The following is a 20,766-nucleotide window of genomic DNA, read 5'->3' on the forward strand; positions in this document are numbered from 1 at the left end:
TTCAATTAACAGGTGTACCTTGATAAAAGTTAATTTGTGAAATGTCTTTCCTTCTTAATGTGTTTGAGCCAATCAGTTGTGTTGTGACATGGTAGGGGTGGTATACAAACTCTTCCTGTCCCGCCCCCCCCCCATCTATTTGGTAAAAGACCAAGTCCATGTTATGGCAAGAACAGCTCAAATAAGCAAAGAGAAATGACAATCCATCATTATTTTAAGACATGAAGATCAGTCAATCCGGAACCTTTCAAGAACTTAGAAAGTTTCTTCAAGTGCTGTCGCAAAAACCATCAAGCACTATGATGAAACTGGCTCTCATGAGGACCGCCACAGGAATGGAAGACCCAGAGTTACCTTTGCTGCAGAGGATTGGTTCATTAAAGTTACCAGCCTCAGAAATTGCAGCCCAAATAAATGCTTGACAGAGTTCAAGTTACAGACACATCTCAACATCAACTGTTCAGAGGAGACTGCGTGAATCAGGCCTTCATAGTCGAATTGCTGCAAAGAAAACACTACTAAAGGACACCAATAAGAAGAGACTTGCTTGGGCCACGAAACACAAGCAATGGACATTAGACCAGTGGAAATCTGTCCTTTTGGTCTGATGAGTCCAAATTTTTGGTTCCAACCGGCGTGTCTTTGTGAGACGCAGAGTAGGTGAACGGATGATATCCTTATGTGTGCTTCCCACCGTGAAACATGGAGGTGTGGGGGTACTTTGCTGGTGACACTGTGATTTATTTAGAATTCAATGCACACTTAACCAGCATGGCTACCACCGCATTCTGCAGCGATACGGCATCCCATCTGGTTTGCGCTTAGTCCCACTATCATTTGTTTTTCAACAGGACAATGACCCAACACATCTCCAGGCCGTGTAAGGGCTATTTGACCAAGAAGTAGAGTGAGGGAGTGCTGCATCAGATGACCTGGCCTCCACAATCACCTGACCTCAACCCAATTGAGATGGTTTGGAATGAGTTGGACTGCAGAGTGAAGGGAAGGAAAATCAGCCAACAAGTTCTCTGCATATGTGGGAACTCCTTCAAGACTATTGGAAAAGCATTCCAGGTGAAGCTGGTTGAGAGAATGCTAAGAGTGTGCAAAGCTGTCATCAAGGCAAAGGGTGGCTACTTTGAAGAATATCAAATATAAAATATATTTCATTTGTCTAACATTGTTTTGGTTACTACATTATTCCATATGTGCTATTTGATTCGTTTTTATTTTTTCACCATTATTCTACAATTTTGAAAATAGTAAAAATAAAAACCCTTGAATGAGTAGATGTGTCCAAACTTTTGACTTGTACTCTATGTATTTTATATATACAGTACCAGTCAAAAGTTTGGACACACCTACTCCCATCTTTTTCTCTCCTCCTGTCCCGCCCCCCATCTTCCTCTCTCCTCCTTCCAGGTTATTGATCTCATTCACGAAGCAGAAGGGAGCTCCCACCTGGTGGGGATATGCCCTGGCCTTCCTCATGTTCTTCGCAGCCTTCCTCCAGACTCTCATTCTGCACCAACACTTCCAGTACTGCTTCGTCACTGGGATGAGGCTCCGCACCTCCATCATAGGAGCCATCTACAGGAAGGTACACACAAGCAGAAGCATGCACACACACACATACACACACACACACACACACACACTACAGTGGTGAAAATAGTATTTTTGTCTTTCTTTTCTGTCCTTTCTCTCTCCCTAGTCTCTGATTATCACTAACGCGGCCAAACGTAAATCTACAGTGGGAGAGATAGTCAACCTGATGTCAGTGGACGCTCAGCGCTTCATGGATCTCACCACCTTTCTCAACATGCTGTGGTCCGCCCCACTTCAGATCATACTGGCACTATACTTCCTGTGGCAGGTGGGTGGGTTCTTTCCATGGCGGTGGGTTTATTAGTCCACCATAGCCAAAGTAGTGCACTGTATGGGGAATAGATCTAATGAGATGAGATCCAGAATGATTGTGCCTGGAGCGTATTCATTAGTGGGATTCCGTTTGCAACAGAAAATGTTTTGCAAGGGAAACCGTTTACTTCAAAACGGAAAACAGTTAGCAACAAAAACGAGTTTCTAGGTCCCCCCCTGTTTCATTTCATTCCGTTTGCTTCCGTTTAGTTCCTAAAGTTAACGGTAAACGTTTTTCCGACGCAAAACATTTTGTAACAAACTAAAAGTTTTGCAACTTAATCCGACTAATAATTACACCCCTGCTCTCTGTGTTGATTAGTCATACGTGGTCTTTCTGGCGGTCCATCTCTGTTGTGTTGATTGATCCTGCCTTGTTTTTATTTTGATTGCTAATACCTTGCCTCTCTCTTCTAGAACCTTGGTCAGTGTCTGTGTTGTTTGGTCATGCCTTATCTCTGTGTGGTAGAATCTGGGTCCGTCAGTGCTGGCTGGTGTTGCTGTGATGATCCTGCTGATCCCCTTAAATGCCGCCATCGCTGTGAAGACACGAGCCTACCAGGTATACACACCTCCCTCTGCTTATTGTTTGATATGGAGTGGAAGTCATGGTGACGATCACGATTAGAAGAATGGTGTGATGATTGTAATTAAGATGAAGTCTCATAGGTTGAACAAACGGCTTCTCGTCAAAGTAGAAACGTGCAACTTTTTACCACAAAAATGCTCGTGATCAAACACCAAAGCACTGTAAAGATCTCCTGTGAGTTTGTACTGTAGTGAGCAGGCTGCTCTTTAAACTAGTTGGCTTGTGGGTGGAAAGATGAGTGAAGTGTTCTATACGTTTTTTGCACCTCTGTACTTCAAAAACTCTGTTTGTGGTGTGTCAGTTTGCTCTGAAATGTTTGTGCTTTTTTGTCTTTGAGCATCTATCAAAGCCTCTTTTAACAAGTGTTAAAATACAGTATTTTAAAAGAAAAGGAAAAGCCGCACACACTGTTAGATCTGACGCATTTATTTATTTATTTACCAACGTTTCGACAGCCAAGCGGTCTACATCTCTAAAGTAGCATTGTTTTGACATGGACAGAGGATATCTCCCACCTCCCTCTCCCCCCTCCCTCTCTCCACCCCCCCCCCCCCCCCCCCCCCCCCCCCCCTCCTGTTGTCTCTTAAGGTGGAGCAGATGCAGTACAAGGACGCTCGCATCAAACTGATGAACGAGATTCTGAACGGGATCAAAGTGTTGAAGCTGTACGCCTGGGAGAGCTCCTTTAAAGACAAGGTTCTGGAGATCAGACAGAAAGAGCTCAATGTGCTCCGCAAGACGGCCTACCTCGGTGCTCTGTCTACCATGGCCTGGACCAGCGCACCATTCCTAGTACGGCACACACACACACACACACCTATATTATCCTTGTTGTACGCGCTATATCACTTTGCATGGAGGAAGGAAGGTTAACTCTGACTATTAGCTAGCTATTTTAGATGGACAGAATACAACTGGAAGCTGCAGATCAATGAGCTGTCCAGACGATCTATTTCCAAGCGTTTCTTTTTTTTCTGTCTCCTCAGGTTGCCTTGACAACGTTTGCAGTGTATGTGACTGTGGATAAAAATAACATTTTGGACGCGGAGAAAGCCTTTGTATCTTTGTCTCTGTTCAACATCTTACGGTTCCCTCTCAATATGTTTCCCCAAGTCATCAGCAGTATCATACAGGTAGGCTCTTCTCCTCCTCTATCATTCTCTTACTCCTTCTTTTCTCTCCTTGTCTCACTCCTCTCAATTTTTTCAATATGTCGCTCTTTCTTTTCCCCCTACTTCTCTCATTCCTCTTTCCCTCACTCCTCCTCTTATTCCTTCTCTCATTCCTCCTGTGGATGCTGTGCATGCTTTTGCGTTGTGTGCCTGTGTTGACTCTGTTGCTACTCCAAGGCCAGCGTGTCCCTGAAGCGTATCCAGGACTTCCTGAGTCATGATGAGCTGGACCCAGAGTCTGTGGACCGGAATAACACTGCCACAGGTGAACATTGAACCAGCTGAAGAAGGATCCACCCCAAACTTGGCTGGGCTGGTTTAATTTCACCCCCTAGGCCCTTCTGATACCCCTTAGGTTTTCACTGACATGAAGGGGTGGTATAGAAGAAAGCTAATGGAACGGGGCCTCTGAGGCATTCTAATTGTCTATGTTTCTGCCATAGAGATCCTATTAAATTACTATTCTAATTCCTATTTCTATGGTTACTGCAGAGTCATGCTCACATGGGCCGTTACCATGGCACCACTGCCTGCCATTACTGTAGGCGGTTAGGTTTTCAATAGAAACTATGAGGGATTATGTAATCAATTTCAGTTTTGCATCGTCATTACTCTTGGCTTTTGTAATAATAACATTTTAGACTCTTAAGTTGAGGTGACTTAAGGGATTTAGATGGACGGATTCCACAGTCATTGCTTTTCCTTCTGTAACTCACTGTTTTTGCCACTTTGGTAATGCTGTGTCATGGTTCCTGTTTTTGTAACTGCAATGCATTCTCCCCTTCAGATAGCTCAGTGTCTGTTGTCAATGGGAAGTTCACCTGGGCAAAACAAGATCCTCCTGCTCTACACAAGTATGTTGGCAAGTTGCATCATGTAAAGGACAATAACTATTCAAGGGAAAGAATGCACTGACTGTGTGTGTGTGTGTGTGTGTGTGTGTGTGTGTGTGTGTGTGTGTGTGTGTGTGTGTGTGTGTGTGTGTGTGTGTGTGTGTGTGTGTGTGTGTGTGTGTGTGTGTGTGTGTGTGTCCCAGTATAAATCTGATGGTGCCCCAGGGCTCACTGCTAGCGGTGGTAGGACATGTCGGCTGTGGAAAGTCTTCTCTGGTGTCAGCTCTTCTGGGAGAGATGGAGAAAATGGAGGGAGACATCTCTATACGGGTATGTCCACTGAATTCAATTATGCTAACTGAAGGTTGGTTGGTTGATTTGATTTTACTGGGGCATTTGCTCGATTGAGTAATTGATTAGTGGGTCAATTGCTTTATTGATTGATTGAACGATTGATAGACTGATTGTTTGGGTCCAGTTGTAGTTTTCAGCTGTACTGAGTTTTCTCCCTCCTCTCCCAGCTGTACTGAGTTTTCCTCCTCCTCTCCTTTCAGGGTTCGGTGGCCTACGTCCCGCAGCAAGCCTGGATCCAGAATGCCACTCTGAGAGACAACATCCTATTTGGCAAGGCCTACAACGAGCAGAAGTACCGCTGTTGTCTGGAGGCCTGTGCTCTGACCCAGGACCTGGAAGTACTACCTGGAGGAGACCTGACTGAGATCGGAGAGAAGGTAGGGAGATGGAATAGAATCTAACCTGGTTTGCTTTTTGGGGCTAAAGGTCATGTTAGCCCACAACTAAAGGCATCAGTTCTGGGAGCTAAGATGAGTCTCAAACAAAGCAACTTATTTTGAGATCAGTGATTTGCTTGTGTCTGTCTCTTTCTCTACTCTCTCTCTCTCCTCTTTCTCTCCTCTCTCCTCTTTCTCTCATTCTCTTTCTCTCATTCTCTCCTCTCTTTCTCTCTCTCTCCTCTTTCTTCTTTGTCTCTCTTTCTCTCTACTCTCTCTCTCCTCTCTTTCGCTCCTCTCCTCTTTCACTTTCTCTCCTCTCTCTGGCTTTCTCTCCTCTCTCTCTCTTTCTCTCCTCTCTCTCTATTTCTCGTTCTCCATTTCTCCTTTCTCGCTCTCTCGCTCTCTCAGGGAATCAACCTATCAGGTGGTCAGAGACAGAGGGTCAGTCTGGCCAGAGCTCTGTACAACGAGGCAGACGTCTACCTGCTGGACGACCCTCTCTCTGCTGTGGACGCCCACGTGGCCAAACACATCTTCGACCACGTCATTGGCCCAGAGGGGGCACTGCAGGGCAAAGTGAGTAGAAGAGTCACTCTGCTCTGTTCTCCATACACCACAGAAGGAGAGAGACACATTCTGAGTGATCGCAGAGAGACATTAACTGGTTAGATATCTTGTCCATTATCAACAATATTTGGTGTTATGGCACTACATGGCCATGTTAAAAAGGACACCAGTGGGAATCTCCTCATAACTGACAAGTACATGAGCTATATTCTGTCTAGTTCGCATAGTAAAACCCCATTTTAAAGAGTCCTCGCCTACAATAGAGGAAATGGTAGCTCTTATCTGTGGTTTATTGTTTTCAACCCTCTACTTGTTGGTTTAGTATCAAATGTACGACTTTATTGCGCTGATAAGAAACTCATGTACAGACTTGAGTGTGTAAATTCAGTATGTGTAATACACATTGTCTTCGGTGGGGCTTTCATGTGCAATGTGTTTGTGGTTGTTTCATTATTATAGTGTGTCACTTCCTATATTTGAATGTTCACTGTCCTGCTGCATATGCAACACTAAGAATACTTGAACTGACATGACAGTAAGTGATGGGGGAAAAATGAATACAGTATAGTATCACTATTATTTTTAAAGATGTTGTATAGGTTCTATGACTCCAAATATAAATTCTCTAGCTCAGGTATTTCTCCTTCTATAGTTTGTTCTCCGTCTTCTTTTTAAATGGTGAGTCAACATGTTTTAAGCAGATTTATTAGAACATCGAATTGAAATAAAATCTCAGTATCGAATAGCAATAGCAATATAGAATAGTGAAACGTCTAGAATCGCCACACATATAGAATAGTGAAACGTATAGAATCGCAACACACAGAATAGTGAAACGTATAGAATCGCAACACACATAGAATAGTGAAACGTATAGAATCGCAACACATATAGAATAGTGAAACGTATAGAATCGCAACACATATAGAATAGTGAAACGTCTAGAATCGCAACACATATAGAATAGTGAAACGTCTAGAATCGCAACACATATAGAATAGTGAAACGTATAGAATCGCAACACATATCGGCACCTAAGTATCGTGATAATAAAGTATCATGAGGTCCCTGGCAATTCCCAGCCTTAATGACAGATCCTCTTTTCTCTCAAGACGCGGATCCTGGTGACGCACGGCATCAGCTTCCTGCCGCAGGTGGACAACATAGTGGTGATGGTGGAGGGCAGGGTGTCGGAGATGGGCTCATACCAAGAGCTGCTCAAACAGAATGGAGCGTTCGCTGAGTTCCTCAGGAACTATTCCCTGGAGGACATCATCGAGGAGGACGAGGCAACAGGTACAACTACCTGTTACTATAGCACAGGGGTATTTGAATCTTACCCTACGATGTCTGTAGCACTGCTGGTTTTCCGTTCTACTTCCATCTGGTAATTAATTGCACCCACTTAGTGTCCCTTAAAGAAAAACCGCGTACATTTTTGGTCATGTGAGAACATGTCTTTGGAATACTTCACATGTATTCAAATGTTTTCTTATGTGTAGTTGTATGTTATCATATTAACATCCCCCCCCACCTCAATGAACATTTTTACCCTGCCCCCACCCCAATGGACATGTATCATGCTGAATTGCCACCACTAGTCAGCGACCTGTCCCCGCTCCGACAGGCTTCCGTAAGCGGTCCCACGTTTAAATTGGTCTCTGATTAGAGGGGAAGAATGAAGAAAAGCAGTGGAACTGGCTTCAAGGTCCAGATTTGAATTCGAGGGCTAAAGCAGAAGGGCAGATGCTATTGACGTTAATGCCCTTGGGGTTCCACTGTTCCCCTACACCAGTGCGTGCCAACATGTGTCCTTGAAGGCTACTGGGTGTGCAAGCTACTAGCTGATTCAGGTTTGTTAGAGTAGGGTTGGAACAAAACCCTAAATACCCAGTAACTCTCTAGGAGGAGAGTTGGCTGTCCCTGCCCTACACCTATAGGAGTGTGTACACCTGCTACATAATTACCACGGTAACACTGTGACTCAACACCCACAGAGGCTTTGATTGACGATGAAGAAGACTTCCCTGACGACGCCCTTAGCAACCATACAGACATGGTGGACAACGAACCAGTGGTCAATGAGGCAAAGAGACAGTTCATAAGGTACTTATAAGTCTCTGTAACAGTTCATAAGGCAGTCCCTCCAGGATTCTTCTGAGTTTTTTTGTGATAGTTGCGGGCCAAAATGCCTGATTTTGCTGCGGCAATTCGGACATTTTGCATGCCAATTTGCAATGTTTTTATAAAATGTGTCAGTAGGGTTGTTTAAAAAACCCAAATGCGGGTCAACGGGGGCACCTCCCCCGGACAAAAAAATCCCCCTCCCGCTGCACTAAGCGAATGAATTGAAGCGTACCTATTTTGACTCATCTAAAATGTGGTGATGCAGAAATGAGAGACCACGTGTGGTTGTTATGAAAATCTAGGAATATTTGTCCAAGGAAATGTTTCTGGTTGGTCTCAGGGAATGTACAACAATTAGGAAGGGAGACTTTTAAAACGGGATTGAGTGAAGTAGCAGCAAATATGTTAAATGAGCAACTAATGAGCATGGAGAGCCTCACAAGTTAACTTATATCTTTCTGTCTAATACAGCTATTGACTTACTTTTTTAGCTCTTTGTTAGAGGCACACTTTTTGTAAGTAGTTATAACTGTCCGCTGGAATTTAGCCTGAAAAGATTTGACAAATGTGATTGGTTGACGATATGACATTGGCGTCTCATCTTGCACTGCGCAGAATATCAGATCTCAACACTGACTGGAGAAGTAATCATCAGTACCACATCCTTATGGTATATATCTTGTCATAAGTGCAATGTGACTGCAAAAGAGGCAGGTTGGAATGTCAATTCTTATCAAATGAATGGGAAGTATGACTGAAATATGGGACAAATCAACCTTTTTTTTATAAATTACTGGCGTTTTAATTTGTTCATAAAATGCAGGACATGATTGTTTGGTTGTGGGACAAAGGGCCAAAATGCAGGACTGTCCCGTACAATCCGGAGTATGTGGTCACCCTAGCTGACAGGGGGAAAGGTTTGTTGAAGTGTTGTTTGATTGAACCATTTTATCTGGTAAAAATGCAGTGTTTCAAATTGCAAGCCCATCGCTTAATATGCAGGGGATTGTTTATTTAGCTAAAAGTTCTACGGTATGCTTTACCACCTCTTTAATAGATAAATGCCATATTTTATGGGGCTTTGGACTTGAGCACTTTTTTCAAATGTATGATATACACAACGATTGATTGACTGATCAATCATTTCCTCCCTCCCTACAGGCAGATCAGCATCATCTCAGGGGACCTGGAGAACCCAAAGAGCAGGTCTGTCCGGAAGCGTCTGTGCAGCGAGAGGAAGCATGCCGAGTCTGACCCAGAGAAGAAACTACCCAAGGTGGAGAAACTCATCCAGGCAGAGACCGCTGAGACAGGCAGGGTGAGTAGAGCTATGGGGATACATAGTTTAGTAAACTTGATTGAAGATGTAGACTTCTACTCTCTCCTACCCCCAGGTGAAGTTGTTCCGGGTGTATTCCGAGAGAGTACGGCCTCTGACGTCTAACCTCTTACCCCTGACCTTTAACCTCTGTCTCCTCCCTCTCCTCAGGTGAAGATTAAGGTGTTCTGGGAGTATTCCAAAGCTTTAGAGCCGCTGATCTCTAACCCCTGACCTCTAACTGCCCTATCCCCCCTGTCCTCAGGTGAAGAGCAAGGTGTTCTGGGAGTATGCCAAGGCAGTAGGGCCTCTGCTGTCCCTCTTCATCTGTTTCCTGTACGGCTGCCAGAGTGCTGCCGCCATCGGAGCCAACGTCTGGCTGAGCCAGTGGACCAATGACGCAGCTCAGAACGTGACCCAGGAGAATGTCAGCATGAGGGTGGGGGTGTATGCTGCTTTGGGCATGGCACAAGGTGAGGAGACCTGCTGTTCAGTACCTTTAGGATAAGGATACCTATCCACCTTAAGATGACTGAAAGTATTCAATAATACAATTTGTCTGTGGTGTTTGGGTCATTTGTGCCAAAGAGGTTTTGTTGTTGTAGATTTTGCTGTGTATATGACAATTGTATGTTTTACTTTATTACTGTATGACGCTAACTATGAGTGGTTGGTCTTGTGTGAGGACCTTCTCCTCAACACCTCAGGTCCTTTTCCAGTAACACTGGGAGCTTGATTTGAATGAAATTGAAAAGGGTCTCTGCATTCACGAGAGCGGACACATACAGAACCCACTGCCTCCTCAACCCTCCTCTCCCCGCTCCCTCCCTCTCTTCCTCCTCCCTTCCTCTCAGGGCTCCTGGTCATGGTCTCCTCCTTCACCCTGGCCATGGGAAACATCGGAGCAGCCAGGAAGCTCCACTATGCCCTCCTGGACAACAAGTTTCACACACCCCAGTCTTTCTTTGACACCACCCCCATAGGCAGGGTCATCAACCGCTTCTCTAAGGACATCTACGTCATCGACGAGGCCCTGCCCTCTACCGTTCTCATGTTCCTCGGGACCTTCTTCTCCTCTCTCTCCACCATGATAGTCATAGTGACCAGCACCCCCATCTTCGCCGTGGTCATAGCCCCGCTGGCTTTCATATACATCTTTGTCCAGGTATTGGTTCTGTTCTGAAGAGCTAATGGTTGGTTGCTCTACTCTCTAGGGCAGGAGTTTATGGTGTCACGTAATACTTCTTTTTTCCCCCTCCTTTTCATTTGAATTTGTGCCAAAGTGGGTTGCTTACGTTCCTGAATGCAGCATGCAGCACCCTGATTGGTGGAGCAGTTTCTGTGACCTTTGGCTTTTTGTTTCTCTGCAGCTTTTTGTGTTCCTGTTATCTGTTGAGCATTTGCTCTCCTCCCTGTCTCCTCTCCCCTAACTATGCATTCACATCCTCTCTCTCCCTCTCAGCGGCCCTATAGCACTTCCTGCCCTGCCTGCAGCCTGTTTACCCACACGCGCAGACACACACAGCAGGGTTGGTTCACCCACAGCCGGTGCTGTGTACACACAGTAGTGAAGGAGGCGTCAGTTCAGCTGATCTTGTGTTTGTTTACTCTGGTCCTCTTGAGGCGATCAAGCTGAGAGCTCAGAACACTACTGTGCTTTCTTTACCACCCAACATCCTTCTCAGGGACACAGTGGAGAATGCATTGTAGCTGGAGAACATAGATTTAGACTAGAGTGGCGTAGGATGAAGTTGCCCCTAGACCTGATCTAAAGGTGAGGGTTTTAGGTTTGTTCTTACAGGAAAGATGAGAACTCTGGTGTGCTGCTGCCCTCTGGTGGTGAATGAATGGAAAGGCAAGTAGTAGTCTGATGCTACAGGTATCAATCCGCACATTAGAGAGTTTGAGGTCTTTTGTTTCTTGTCCGACTCAACAGGGTATTGGTATGCAGGGTTTCCATGCCGTGCCTTTAGTGTTTGACCCAGGAAGTTAATTTTTGGGTCATTACTCTATACTACCAAAGGCTTCTATACCAGTGGGAGGGAGAGAGAGGGAGAGAGAGAGAGATCCAATTAACAGTAGTGTGGTTGTCACCTGTGCCCCTCCCCCCTCTCCCAGGTGTGCTGTTGCTGGCCAACTGTCTGCTGTCCAAGGCCTACAGCATGCTGCGGGCAGCCAAACTCATGCACCTCTACATGCTCCAGGGGGTGCTGAGGGCACCCCAGGGCTTCTTCGAGAGCACCCCCACAGGGCGCGTACTAAACCGCTTCAGCAAAGACGTGGACATTATAGACTCGCACATCCCAGACAATATTGACATATGGATGCGCACTTTCTGGTACACAGTGAATGTGCTGATCGTATGCTCTGCCCTCACCCCTCTGTTCCTACTAGTCGTAGTGCCGTTAACGGTGTTCTATTGGTGGGTCCAGGTAAATAGGACACAACTCATTAATAACTCTAATACAGTGTGTGTGTGTGTGTGTGTGCTGGTAGATTGCTGCTGTTGTGTGTGTGCAGTTTGCTGTGGTAGATGTGACCATCATTCTCGTTGTCTTAGTGTTATAGTGGCAGTGGGGTTTGCTTGGTGGGTAGATACAGTAGCAGACTAGCGAGTGGAGGTTTAGTCTGTCGGCTAAGGCTCCAATCTCTAGTTGTTTGGTTTGTGTGGAACGGCTGTTCTTCTAGTCCACACCACCCCAGGGTATATGGATGTGGAACTTCAACATATGGCATTAGAACCAACATTGTTGCTATTCCATTGACTTGGCTTCACTGTGATCATTCGATGCACAGAACTTTGAATTTGACTGAATCAGTGCCGGCAAACAACTGTGGGTAGATGGTGAGCAGCCGTTCGGTATCTGTAGTGAATACTGTAGTGTGTGTGTGGGGGGAATAGGCAGTATCGTGTCATCATGGTTGCTGAATGTTCATTCCGCCGTTTTTATAACTCATCCTAATCAGTTAAACTTCAAATCATCCAGCATCCATTTGTTGTGAATAACTGTTTTGGCTATCATGTTATCTACTCCTAACTCACTAAGATGGTTTGGCTTATTAAGGTCCCTATGGCTTTGTAATGTGTGTGTTTTTTCTGCGTCTGGAGATTTCGCCCACAAAATTACGACACTTGATAGGAGCCACAAGGCTTCTTCAAATTGCTGGTCAATGATAGAATGTGTTGAGCATCAATTGACAAGACTGCTCTTGATCTGATTTTCATCCGTTTGAAATGCACCATGTCCTGGCTTCCACGCACCTGCAGCACACCGATTTCATTTCAAGAAATCGACAAGCAATCACCTCCTTTCAACCTTCCAATCAGTTTGATTGAGAAGGTCTAAAGAGATTACGTGATCCGACCGAAAAATAGTTTACTTTGTAGTATCTGCATTTGGATGTTTCGCTGAGGGCTATTGGGGCTTGTGCTTGGTCATCATTTCCTTTAACGATTGTACAGTAGCTAGCAGTTTCCAGAAGTTGGAAAACTGATATATTTCTAGAGCCCGACCGATATATCAGTTCACCGATATTATCGGCCGATATTGGCCTTTTACCGCTATATCGTTATCAGACGATAATTCAACCGTTAACCGATAGTCAGTAAAAAGGATTTTTAAATCTCGTGCTTTTCTGAACAAATGCGGCCATTCTCAGAACGAGGGGACATATTTGTATACATTCTTGTCACGATGTGTGAAATCAACATTTGAAGCATAGTTATTGGACAATTGCACTTTTGAATGGCAATTTATGCAAATTCAGTGAGTAAAAATGTGATCGGCAGACAGATCGGTATGTTTTGTCCCCTAATAAATCAGAATATGACCCCAAAAAAACATTGGTCGGGCTCTATATGTTTCTGTCGGGGAGACATTTGAAACTAGCTCTTTACGGTGAATGTAAGCAGGGTTCTGTGTGTTCACATGTGCCTCTGAGACGCCTGCTAACTGGAACTGCAATGCTGTTAACTGGGTCGCCATCATCTAACATTCGCATATATTCCTTCTCCTTTTTGATTTATCTGCATTGTCTTTTATTTACCTTCTCCATGTGTCTCTCAATCACTGAAAAAAGGGGTATTTCTTACTCACTGGGACTTTAATTATTCTATATGTATGAGTTTGACCTTAATAATGTGTTAGTGTTTAAAAGCCAATATTATGATGGCATTTAAGCACTAATGGAAATTGAAGTGTTGATTTATAAAATGGAATCAAATATGTTTAGTACTGGATGATTTATAAATTGATTTGATAATCAAATTAAATATACCTTATTTCGTAGAATGGGCCGGGTGGAAAGAGCATCCGCAGAGATCAAGAACTGGCATTATGATAATTAATGTAAACGCTAGCTAAATATGAATATTAAATATATCTATCACTATGAAATGAATCTATTACTCTATTAGTCTGTCCAAAGGAACTCTGCAGATGTTTTGTGAACCCTGACCTTACTATATATAGTGTGTTACTGCAGTGTGCGCTTCCTAGTTGCTTACTGTCACAGCTTGTATCCCAGTGTTCAGTTACTATATAATGCGTTGTTCGTCTGTCTTCCCCACGGCTGTAGAGATTTTATGTGGCCACATCTCGGCAGTTAAAGCGTCTGGAGTCGGTCAGCAGGTCTCCCATATACTCCCATTTCTCTGAGACCGTCACTGGCACAAGTATTATCAGAGCCTACGGCAGACACAATGCCTTTGTACTAATGAGTGACATGAAGGTGGATGAGAACCAAAAGAGTTACTACCCTGGTATAGTGTCCAACAGGTAGGTGGTGTCTATCTCTTATTGTACATTCACTATGGACTCTGGAGGACAGTGGCTGTGTTTCAATTACCTTTGGGGCGGCAGGTTGCCTAGCCTTAAGAGTGTTGGGTCAGTAACCGAAAGTGCGCTGGTTTGAATCCCCGAGCTGACTAGGTGGAAAATATGTTGATGTGCCCTTGAGCAAGGCACTTAACCCTAATTGCTCCTGTACGTCTCTCTGGATAAGAGCGTCTGCTAAATGACTCCAATGTAAAATTCTTAATTTGCTTCCTTTCCTCGCTCCATTATTTTGGCTACTGCTCTGATCTGAAGGGTCTTGGTAATAATCCCAAGGGTGCTAGGATTCTCTCTTCAAAATGACTGTTTCATTCAGTGTACAGTGTTTGTCCATTGGATTTTGAGGATTGGAACATAGCCACTGACTGGTGCTCATGTTGAAAGCATGATCAACAGGCACACATACACGTTCCATCGCAAAGTACATAAAACATGAGTGTCCCACTTCACAATAAGTGCTCCTAATACTGTATCTAATCGATGTAGTTGCATGGTAATGTATACTGAACAAAGATATAAACGCTACATGTAACAGTTTCAATGATTTTACTGAGCTACAGTTCATAGAAGGAAATCAGTCAATTGGAATAAATTCATTAGGTCCTAATCTATGGAATTCACATGACTGGGCAGGAGTGCAGCCAAGGGTGGGCCTGGGAGGGCATAGGCCCACCCACTGGGGAGCCAGGCCCAGCCAATCAGAATGACTTTTTATCCACTAAAGGGCTTTATTACAGACCAAAATATTTTTTAGTTTCATCAGTTGTCCGAGTGGCTGGTCTCAGATGATCCCGCAGGTGAAGAAGCCGGATCTGGAGGTCCTGGGCTGGTGTGGTTACACATGGTCTGCAGTTGTGAGGCTGGTTGGACACGTACTGCCAAATACTCAAAAAGACATTGGAGGCGGCTTATAGTAGAGACATGAACATTAAATTGTCTGGAAACAGCTTTAGTGGACATTCCTGCACTCAGCATGCCAATTGCACGCTCCCTCAACTTGAGACATCTGTGGTGTTTTGTGACAAAACTGCACATTTTAGAGTGGCTTTTTATTGTCCCAAGCACAAGGTACACCTGGCAAAGGAGAAATGCTAACTAACAGGGATGTAAACAATTTAACAGAAATAAGCTTTTTGTGCATATGGAAAATTATATTTTATTTCAGCTCATAAATATGGGACCAACACTTTTCATCAGTGGAGGATGCTGAGGGGAGGACGGCTCATAATAATGGCTGGAATGGCACGAATGGATTGGCACCAAACACATGGAAACCATGTTTGATGTATTTGATACCATTCCACCGATTCTGCTCCAGCCATTACCATGAGCCCATCCTCCCCAATTAAGGTTCCACCAACCTCCTGAGCTTTACATGTTGCGTTTCATATTTTTTTTCAGTATAGTTACATGGGCAGGTTGAGTGTAACTACTGTGTAGAAACACACTGTGCGTCAGCGATGCTCTAACTGTGTCTTGTGTGTGTGTGTGTGTGTAGGTGGTTAGGGGTGCGTATAGAGTTCATTGGGAACTGCATCGTACTGTTTGCTGCTCTGTTTGCTGTGATTGGGAAAGACAAGCTCAACCCTGGACTGGTGGGACTCTCTGTGTCCTACGCTCTACTGGTACAGTACAACATATCTACTGTCCGTTTAACGGTCTGCTGCAAATGGTGCCCGTTGCTCGCCACTGTGATTCTGTAGTGTTAAGGACGTCACGCTGCCTGCTTGGCGACTACTGCTTCTTCCTAATTCAGCTTATACCGAGGCTCGAACCCCCCGAAAGGTAGCTATTCAGCAACGCAAGTGGGGACACTTCAGACTGATGGCTTAATGGCGGGCATGTGTTTTGTCCCATAAGCATCTCTCATGCTACTATGTTTTCCTTGTAACAGGTGACCATGTCACTGAACTGGATGGTGAGGATGACGTCAGATCTGGAGAGCAACATCGTAGCCGTGGAGAGAGTCAAGGAGTACTCCGAGACCAAGACTGAGGTACAAAAAAATACATACACACGATGCTTACTAGAATGGTACATTACATATGGAAATGAACCAGGTCTAATCGCTCATAAGTACAAGGCAAAGCGACAGTGGAAGTGTTGTTGTGGCCTGCTGTTTGTTATTTACTGACCACCTTTTTTTTCTCTCAGCACTTGAAGTGTGTTTTATTTGCTCTTATTAGAGAAACATTGTTCATGCTGTTTTCCAGGAAAATAATCCATAAAAAATCTGGAATTTACACATTCCTTTGACTGTTTGGCTGCCAAGTTAAACTCACAATCACAACCATAAAAGACTAGTAAAAGTATAACTACATCTATAACTTGGCTATTATGTGCCATATAAGGCCTACCTTTGATGTTGGGCGGCTGGGCACTAGTATACTGTACATTTCAGACCACTTTGTTTATTACACACAACAAATATGCTACCCTCTTTACTGATCATGTGATTGAGTTTATAGTGTTACTCTATGCTACAGTATGTGTGTTTGTTTATGAAATATGGCTGTCTTAACCTCTGCAGATGTGGACAGAATTTCAAGTGTGTATCAAGCTTATTGTTGTGTATAAATGTGTATGTTGCTAGGCCCCATGGGAGGTGGAGGACAAGAAGCCTTCGTCTGATTGGCCGTCCCAGGGGAACGTAGAGTTCAGTGACTACAGCGTGAGGTACAGAGAGGGACTGGAGCTGGTCCTTAAGAACCTCACCCTCAGTGTCAAAGGAGGAGAGAAGGTGAGCACAACTGACATATAGGCCTTGATTCTGTAGACTGATGAGGGAAAACAAGCACATTAAACATGACATACAGTACCAGTCAAAAGTTTGGACATACCTACTCGTTCAAGGGTTTTTCTTAATTTTTTACTATTTTCTACATTGTAGAATATTAGTGAAGACATCAAAACTATGAAATAACACATATGGAATCATGTAGTAACCAAAAAAGTGTTAAACAAATTTAAAAAAAAATGTTTTATTTGAGATTCTTCAAAGTAGCCCCTCTTTCCCTTGATGACAGCTTTGCACACTCTTAGCATTCTCTCAACCAGCTTCATGAGGAATGCTTTTCCAATAGTCTTGAAGGAGATCCCACACATGCTGAACACTTGTTGGCTGCTTTTCCTTCACTCTGCGGTCCAACTCATCCCAAACCATCTCAATTGGGTTGAGGTCAGGTGATTGTGGAGGCCAGGTCATCTGATGCAGCACTCCATCACTCTCCTTCTTGGTAAAACAGCCCTTTCACACCTTGGAGGTGTGTTGAAAAACAAATGATAGTCCCACTAAGTGCAAACTAGATGGGATGGCGTATCGCTGCAGAATGTTGTAATAGCCATGCTGGTTAAGTGTGCCTTGAATTGTAAATAAATCACTGACCGTGTCACCAAAGCCACACCATTTCACCTCCATGCTTCACGGTGGGGACCACTCATGCGGATATCATCCGTTCACCTACTCTGCGTCTCACAAAGACATAGCGGTTGAAACAACCAAAAATCTCAAATTTGGACTCATCAGACCAAAGGACAGATTTCCACCAGTCTAATGTCCATTACTCGTGTTTCTTCGCCCAAGCAAGTCTCTTCTTCTAATGGGTGTCCTTTAGTAGTGGTTTCTTTGCAGAAATTCGACCATGAATGCCTGATTCACGCAGTCTCCTCTGAACAATTGATGTTGAGATGTCTGTTACTTGAACTCAAGCACTTTTTTGGGCTGCAATTTCTGAGGCTGGTAACTCTAACGAACTTATCATCTGCAGCAGAGGTAACTCTGGATCTTCCTTTCCTGTGACGATCTTCCTGAGAGCCAGTTTCATCATAGTACCTTATGGTTTTTGCGACAGCACTTGAAGAAACTTTCAAAGCTCTTGAAATTTTCCAGAATGACCGACCGTCATGTCTTGAAGTATTGATGGGCTGTCAGTTCTATTTGCTTATTTTAGCTGTTCTTGCCATAATATGGACTTGGTCTTTTACCAAATAGGGCTATCTTCTGTATGCCACCCCTACCTTGTCACAACACAATTGATTGGCTCAAACGCATTAAGAAGGACACAAATTGACTTTTAACAAGGCACACCTGTTAATTGTAATGCATTCCAGGTGACTACCTCATGAAGCTGGTTGAGAGAATGCCAAGAGTGTGCAAAGCTGTCATCAAGGCAAAGGGTGGTTACTTTGAAGAATCTCAAATGTAAAATATATTCTGATTTTGTTTAACACTTTTTTGGTTACCACATGATTCCATATTTACAATGTAGAAAATAATAAAAGAAATAAAGAAAAACCCTGGAATGAGTAGGTGTGTCCAAATTTTGGACTGGTACTGCAGATGCTGCAATAAGGCTTTCATTTTAGTCACAAACGAACAGAGAAACTTGACACCACAAACACCTGGCAGATGTTTATTTTGGGGTGAAAAACATTGGCATATGAAGCAATCAGAACAAGTTAAATGCTTGTTTAACACACTATTTTATAGAATGTACCCCCATGAAAGAACGCTGTACTCCTGCCATCACATTTCATACACATTTTATACACGGATAAAGTTCTATTAACTTTATCAGAGCTGGCACTGATGTGTGTATCGAGCATGCAGATATCCAGAAAAAAATGATTTAACCTTTATTTATCTGGAAGCAGTATTTGAATTGAGACTGGTGAACTACGATGAACTACACTGAGTATGGGTGCGTCTCCAGCGTGCAGTTTTTTTGCAGGGTTTCATTCAAATCAAATGTATTTATAAAGCCCTTTTTACATCCGCAGATGTCACAAAGTGCTTATACAGAAACCCAGCCTACAACCCCAAAGAGCAAGCAATGCAGATGTAGAAGTACAGTGGCTAGGAAAAACTCCCTAGAAAGGCAGGAAATGTTCACGTTTTATTGTCACATGCACAAGTACAGTGAAATGCTTAACTTGTCAGCTCTACCCAACATTGCAGTAATACATATCAAAATAGTGTAACAAACAAAATACAAAATTCATATAATAAAGAAAACACAAAAAATAAGAGAGGAGGCTATATACGTGTAGGCAGGGATTATGAGAAAGTGACCGGTATCAGGATAAATAATAGTAAACAGTATGGCTGCAGCATAAGTGGTGGGTGGGTGAGTATGTGTGCAAGAGTGACAGTGTAGATATGATAGACGGATATACTGGGCAAAATAGCTGTGCAGCGATGCTCCCCATCCAACCTGACAGAGCTTGAGAGGATCTGCAGAGAAGAATGGGAGAAACTATCCAAATACAGGTGTGCCAAGCTTGTAGCGTCATACCCAAGAAGACTCGAGGCTGTAATCACTGCCAAAGGTGCTTCAACAAAGTACTGAGTAAAGGGTCTGAATACTTATATAAATGTCATGTTTCCGTTTTTTGTGTAGATTGATGAGGGGGAAAAAACAATTTAATAAATTCTAGAATAAGGCTGTAACGTAACAAAATGTCGAAAAAGTAAAGAGGTCTGAATACGTTCTGAATGCACTGCATACATGTAAACGGGAGTAATAGTGACCAGTAGCAGGATAAATATATACTAATGGTAATGGAAAGAAATGGACAGCAGCATAGCAGTAGTAATACATCTCATCAATAATCATTATAGCAGCAGCGTAGGTGTGAGGGGGGACAGTAGTTATTACCCATTTAACAGTTGCCTTGTGTGTGCCTTACAGATAGGTATTGTGGGTCGTACTGGGGCTGGTAAGTCCTCTATGACACTGTGCCTGTTTCGACTTCTGGAGGCGGCAGGGGGAGAGATCACCATCGACGGGGTCAAGATATCAGAGATAGGACTGCATGACCTGAGATCTAAACTCACCATTATACCACAGGTAAACACACACACAACACACACACACCCTACACCGTCCTCACCTCCACCTTCACTACCCTCTCTCCCTCCCCAGGAGCCTGTGCTGTTCTCTGGCAGTCTTAGGATGAACCTGGACCCCTTTGAGAAGTACAGTGACGGTGAGGTATGGAAGGCTCTGGAACTATCCCACCTCAACAAGTTTGTCAGCAACCAGCCGGCTAAACTGGAGCTGGAGTGTTCAGAGGGAGGAGAGAACCTTAGGTAACCTAATCCTAACCACTTAACAACTGCATGCTTTGATACCTATTTGCATTCACACATGTTTGCACCTGTACAAGGCCTTTACCTGTATATTCAGGTGGGAATTAAACACTGAAAACATGTGGAATACCAACATGTCTTTATTAGAATTTTCTCTTAACAACGTATTCCTTCTCTGAATATTTCTTTTAGCTTTTTATATCTTTCATATTTTACTCTTCTGAAAAATAATGTAATGCCTTTGTGTGTGTTCAGTGTGGGCCAGAGGCAGCTGGTGTGTTTAGCCAGGGCTCTTCTGAGGAAGACGAGGATCCTGATCCTGGATGAAGCTACAGCTGCCATCGACCTAGAGACCGACGACCTCATCCAGTCAACCATCAGGACACAGTTTGAGGACTGCACCGTCTTCACCATCGCTCACAGACTCAACACCATCATGGACTATACTAGGTAATGAACAATACATAACACATGCACACACACATATACCAACAGACAGACATAGAAATACATATTTTGATCTAAGATGACATGTTATTGTGTTTGGTCTTATTCTCTCCAGAAGCCTAATAAAGTTATG

General features: G+C 43.7%; 1 protein-coding gene across 1 annotated transcript in view; it reads left to right on the forward strand.

Moving 5' to 3' along the window:
* Nucleotides 1-20,766, forward strand: part of abcc3 (ATP-binding cassette, sub-family C (CFTR/MRP), member 3) — a 67,012-nt gene that overhangs the window by 45,330 nt on the left and 916 nt on the right. Inside the window, 22 exon segments of the mRNA XM_029764808.1 lie at nucleotides 1,423-1,600; nucleotides 1,715-1,876; nucleotides 2,390-2,482; nucleotides 3,098-3,301; nucleotides 3,496-3,642; nucleotides 3,859-3,946; nucleotides 4,469-4,535; nucleotides 4,718-4,844; nucleotides 5,069-5,245; nucleotides 5,657-5,824; nucleotides 6,928-7,111; nucleotides 7,813-7,921; nucleotides 9,104-9,260; nucleotides 9,526-9,733; nucleotides 10,115-10,425; nucleotides 13,839-14,038; nucleotides 15,594-15,720; nucleotides 15,990-16,091; nucleotides 16,689-16,835; nucleotides 19,786-19,944; nucleotides 20,020-20,186; nucleotides 20,442-20,636. Of these exon segments, the coding sequence (XP_029620668.1) occupies nucleotides 1,423-1,600; nucleotides 1,715-1,876; nucleotides 2,390-2,482; nucleotides 3,098-3,301; nucleotides 3,496-3,642; nucleotides 3,859-3,946; nucleotides 4,469-4,535; nucleotides 4,718-4,844; nucleotides 5,069-5,245; nucleotides 5,657-5,824; nucleotides 6,928-7,111; nucleotides 7,813-7,921; nucleotides 9,104-9,260; nucleotides 9,526-9,733; nucleotides 10,115-10,425; nucleotides 13,839-14,038; nucleotides 15,594-15,720; nucleotides 15,990-16,091; nucleotides 16,689-16,835; nucleotides 19,786-19,944; nucleotides 20,020-20,186; nucleotides 20,442-20,636 (3,477 nt within the window).

The sequence above is a fragment of the Salmo trutta genome, chromosome 10 (genome assembly GCF_901001165.1).
Source record: "Salmo trutta chromosome 10, fSalTru1.1, whole genome shotgun sequence".
Classification (NCBI taxonomy): domain Eukaryota; kingdom Metazoa; phylum Chordata; class Actinopteri; order Salmoniformes; family Salmonidae; genus Salmo; species Salmo trutta.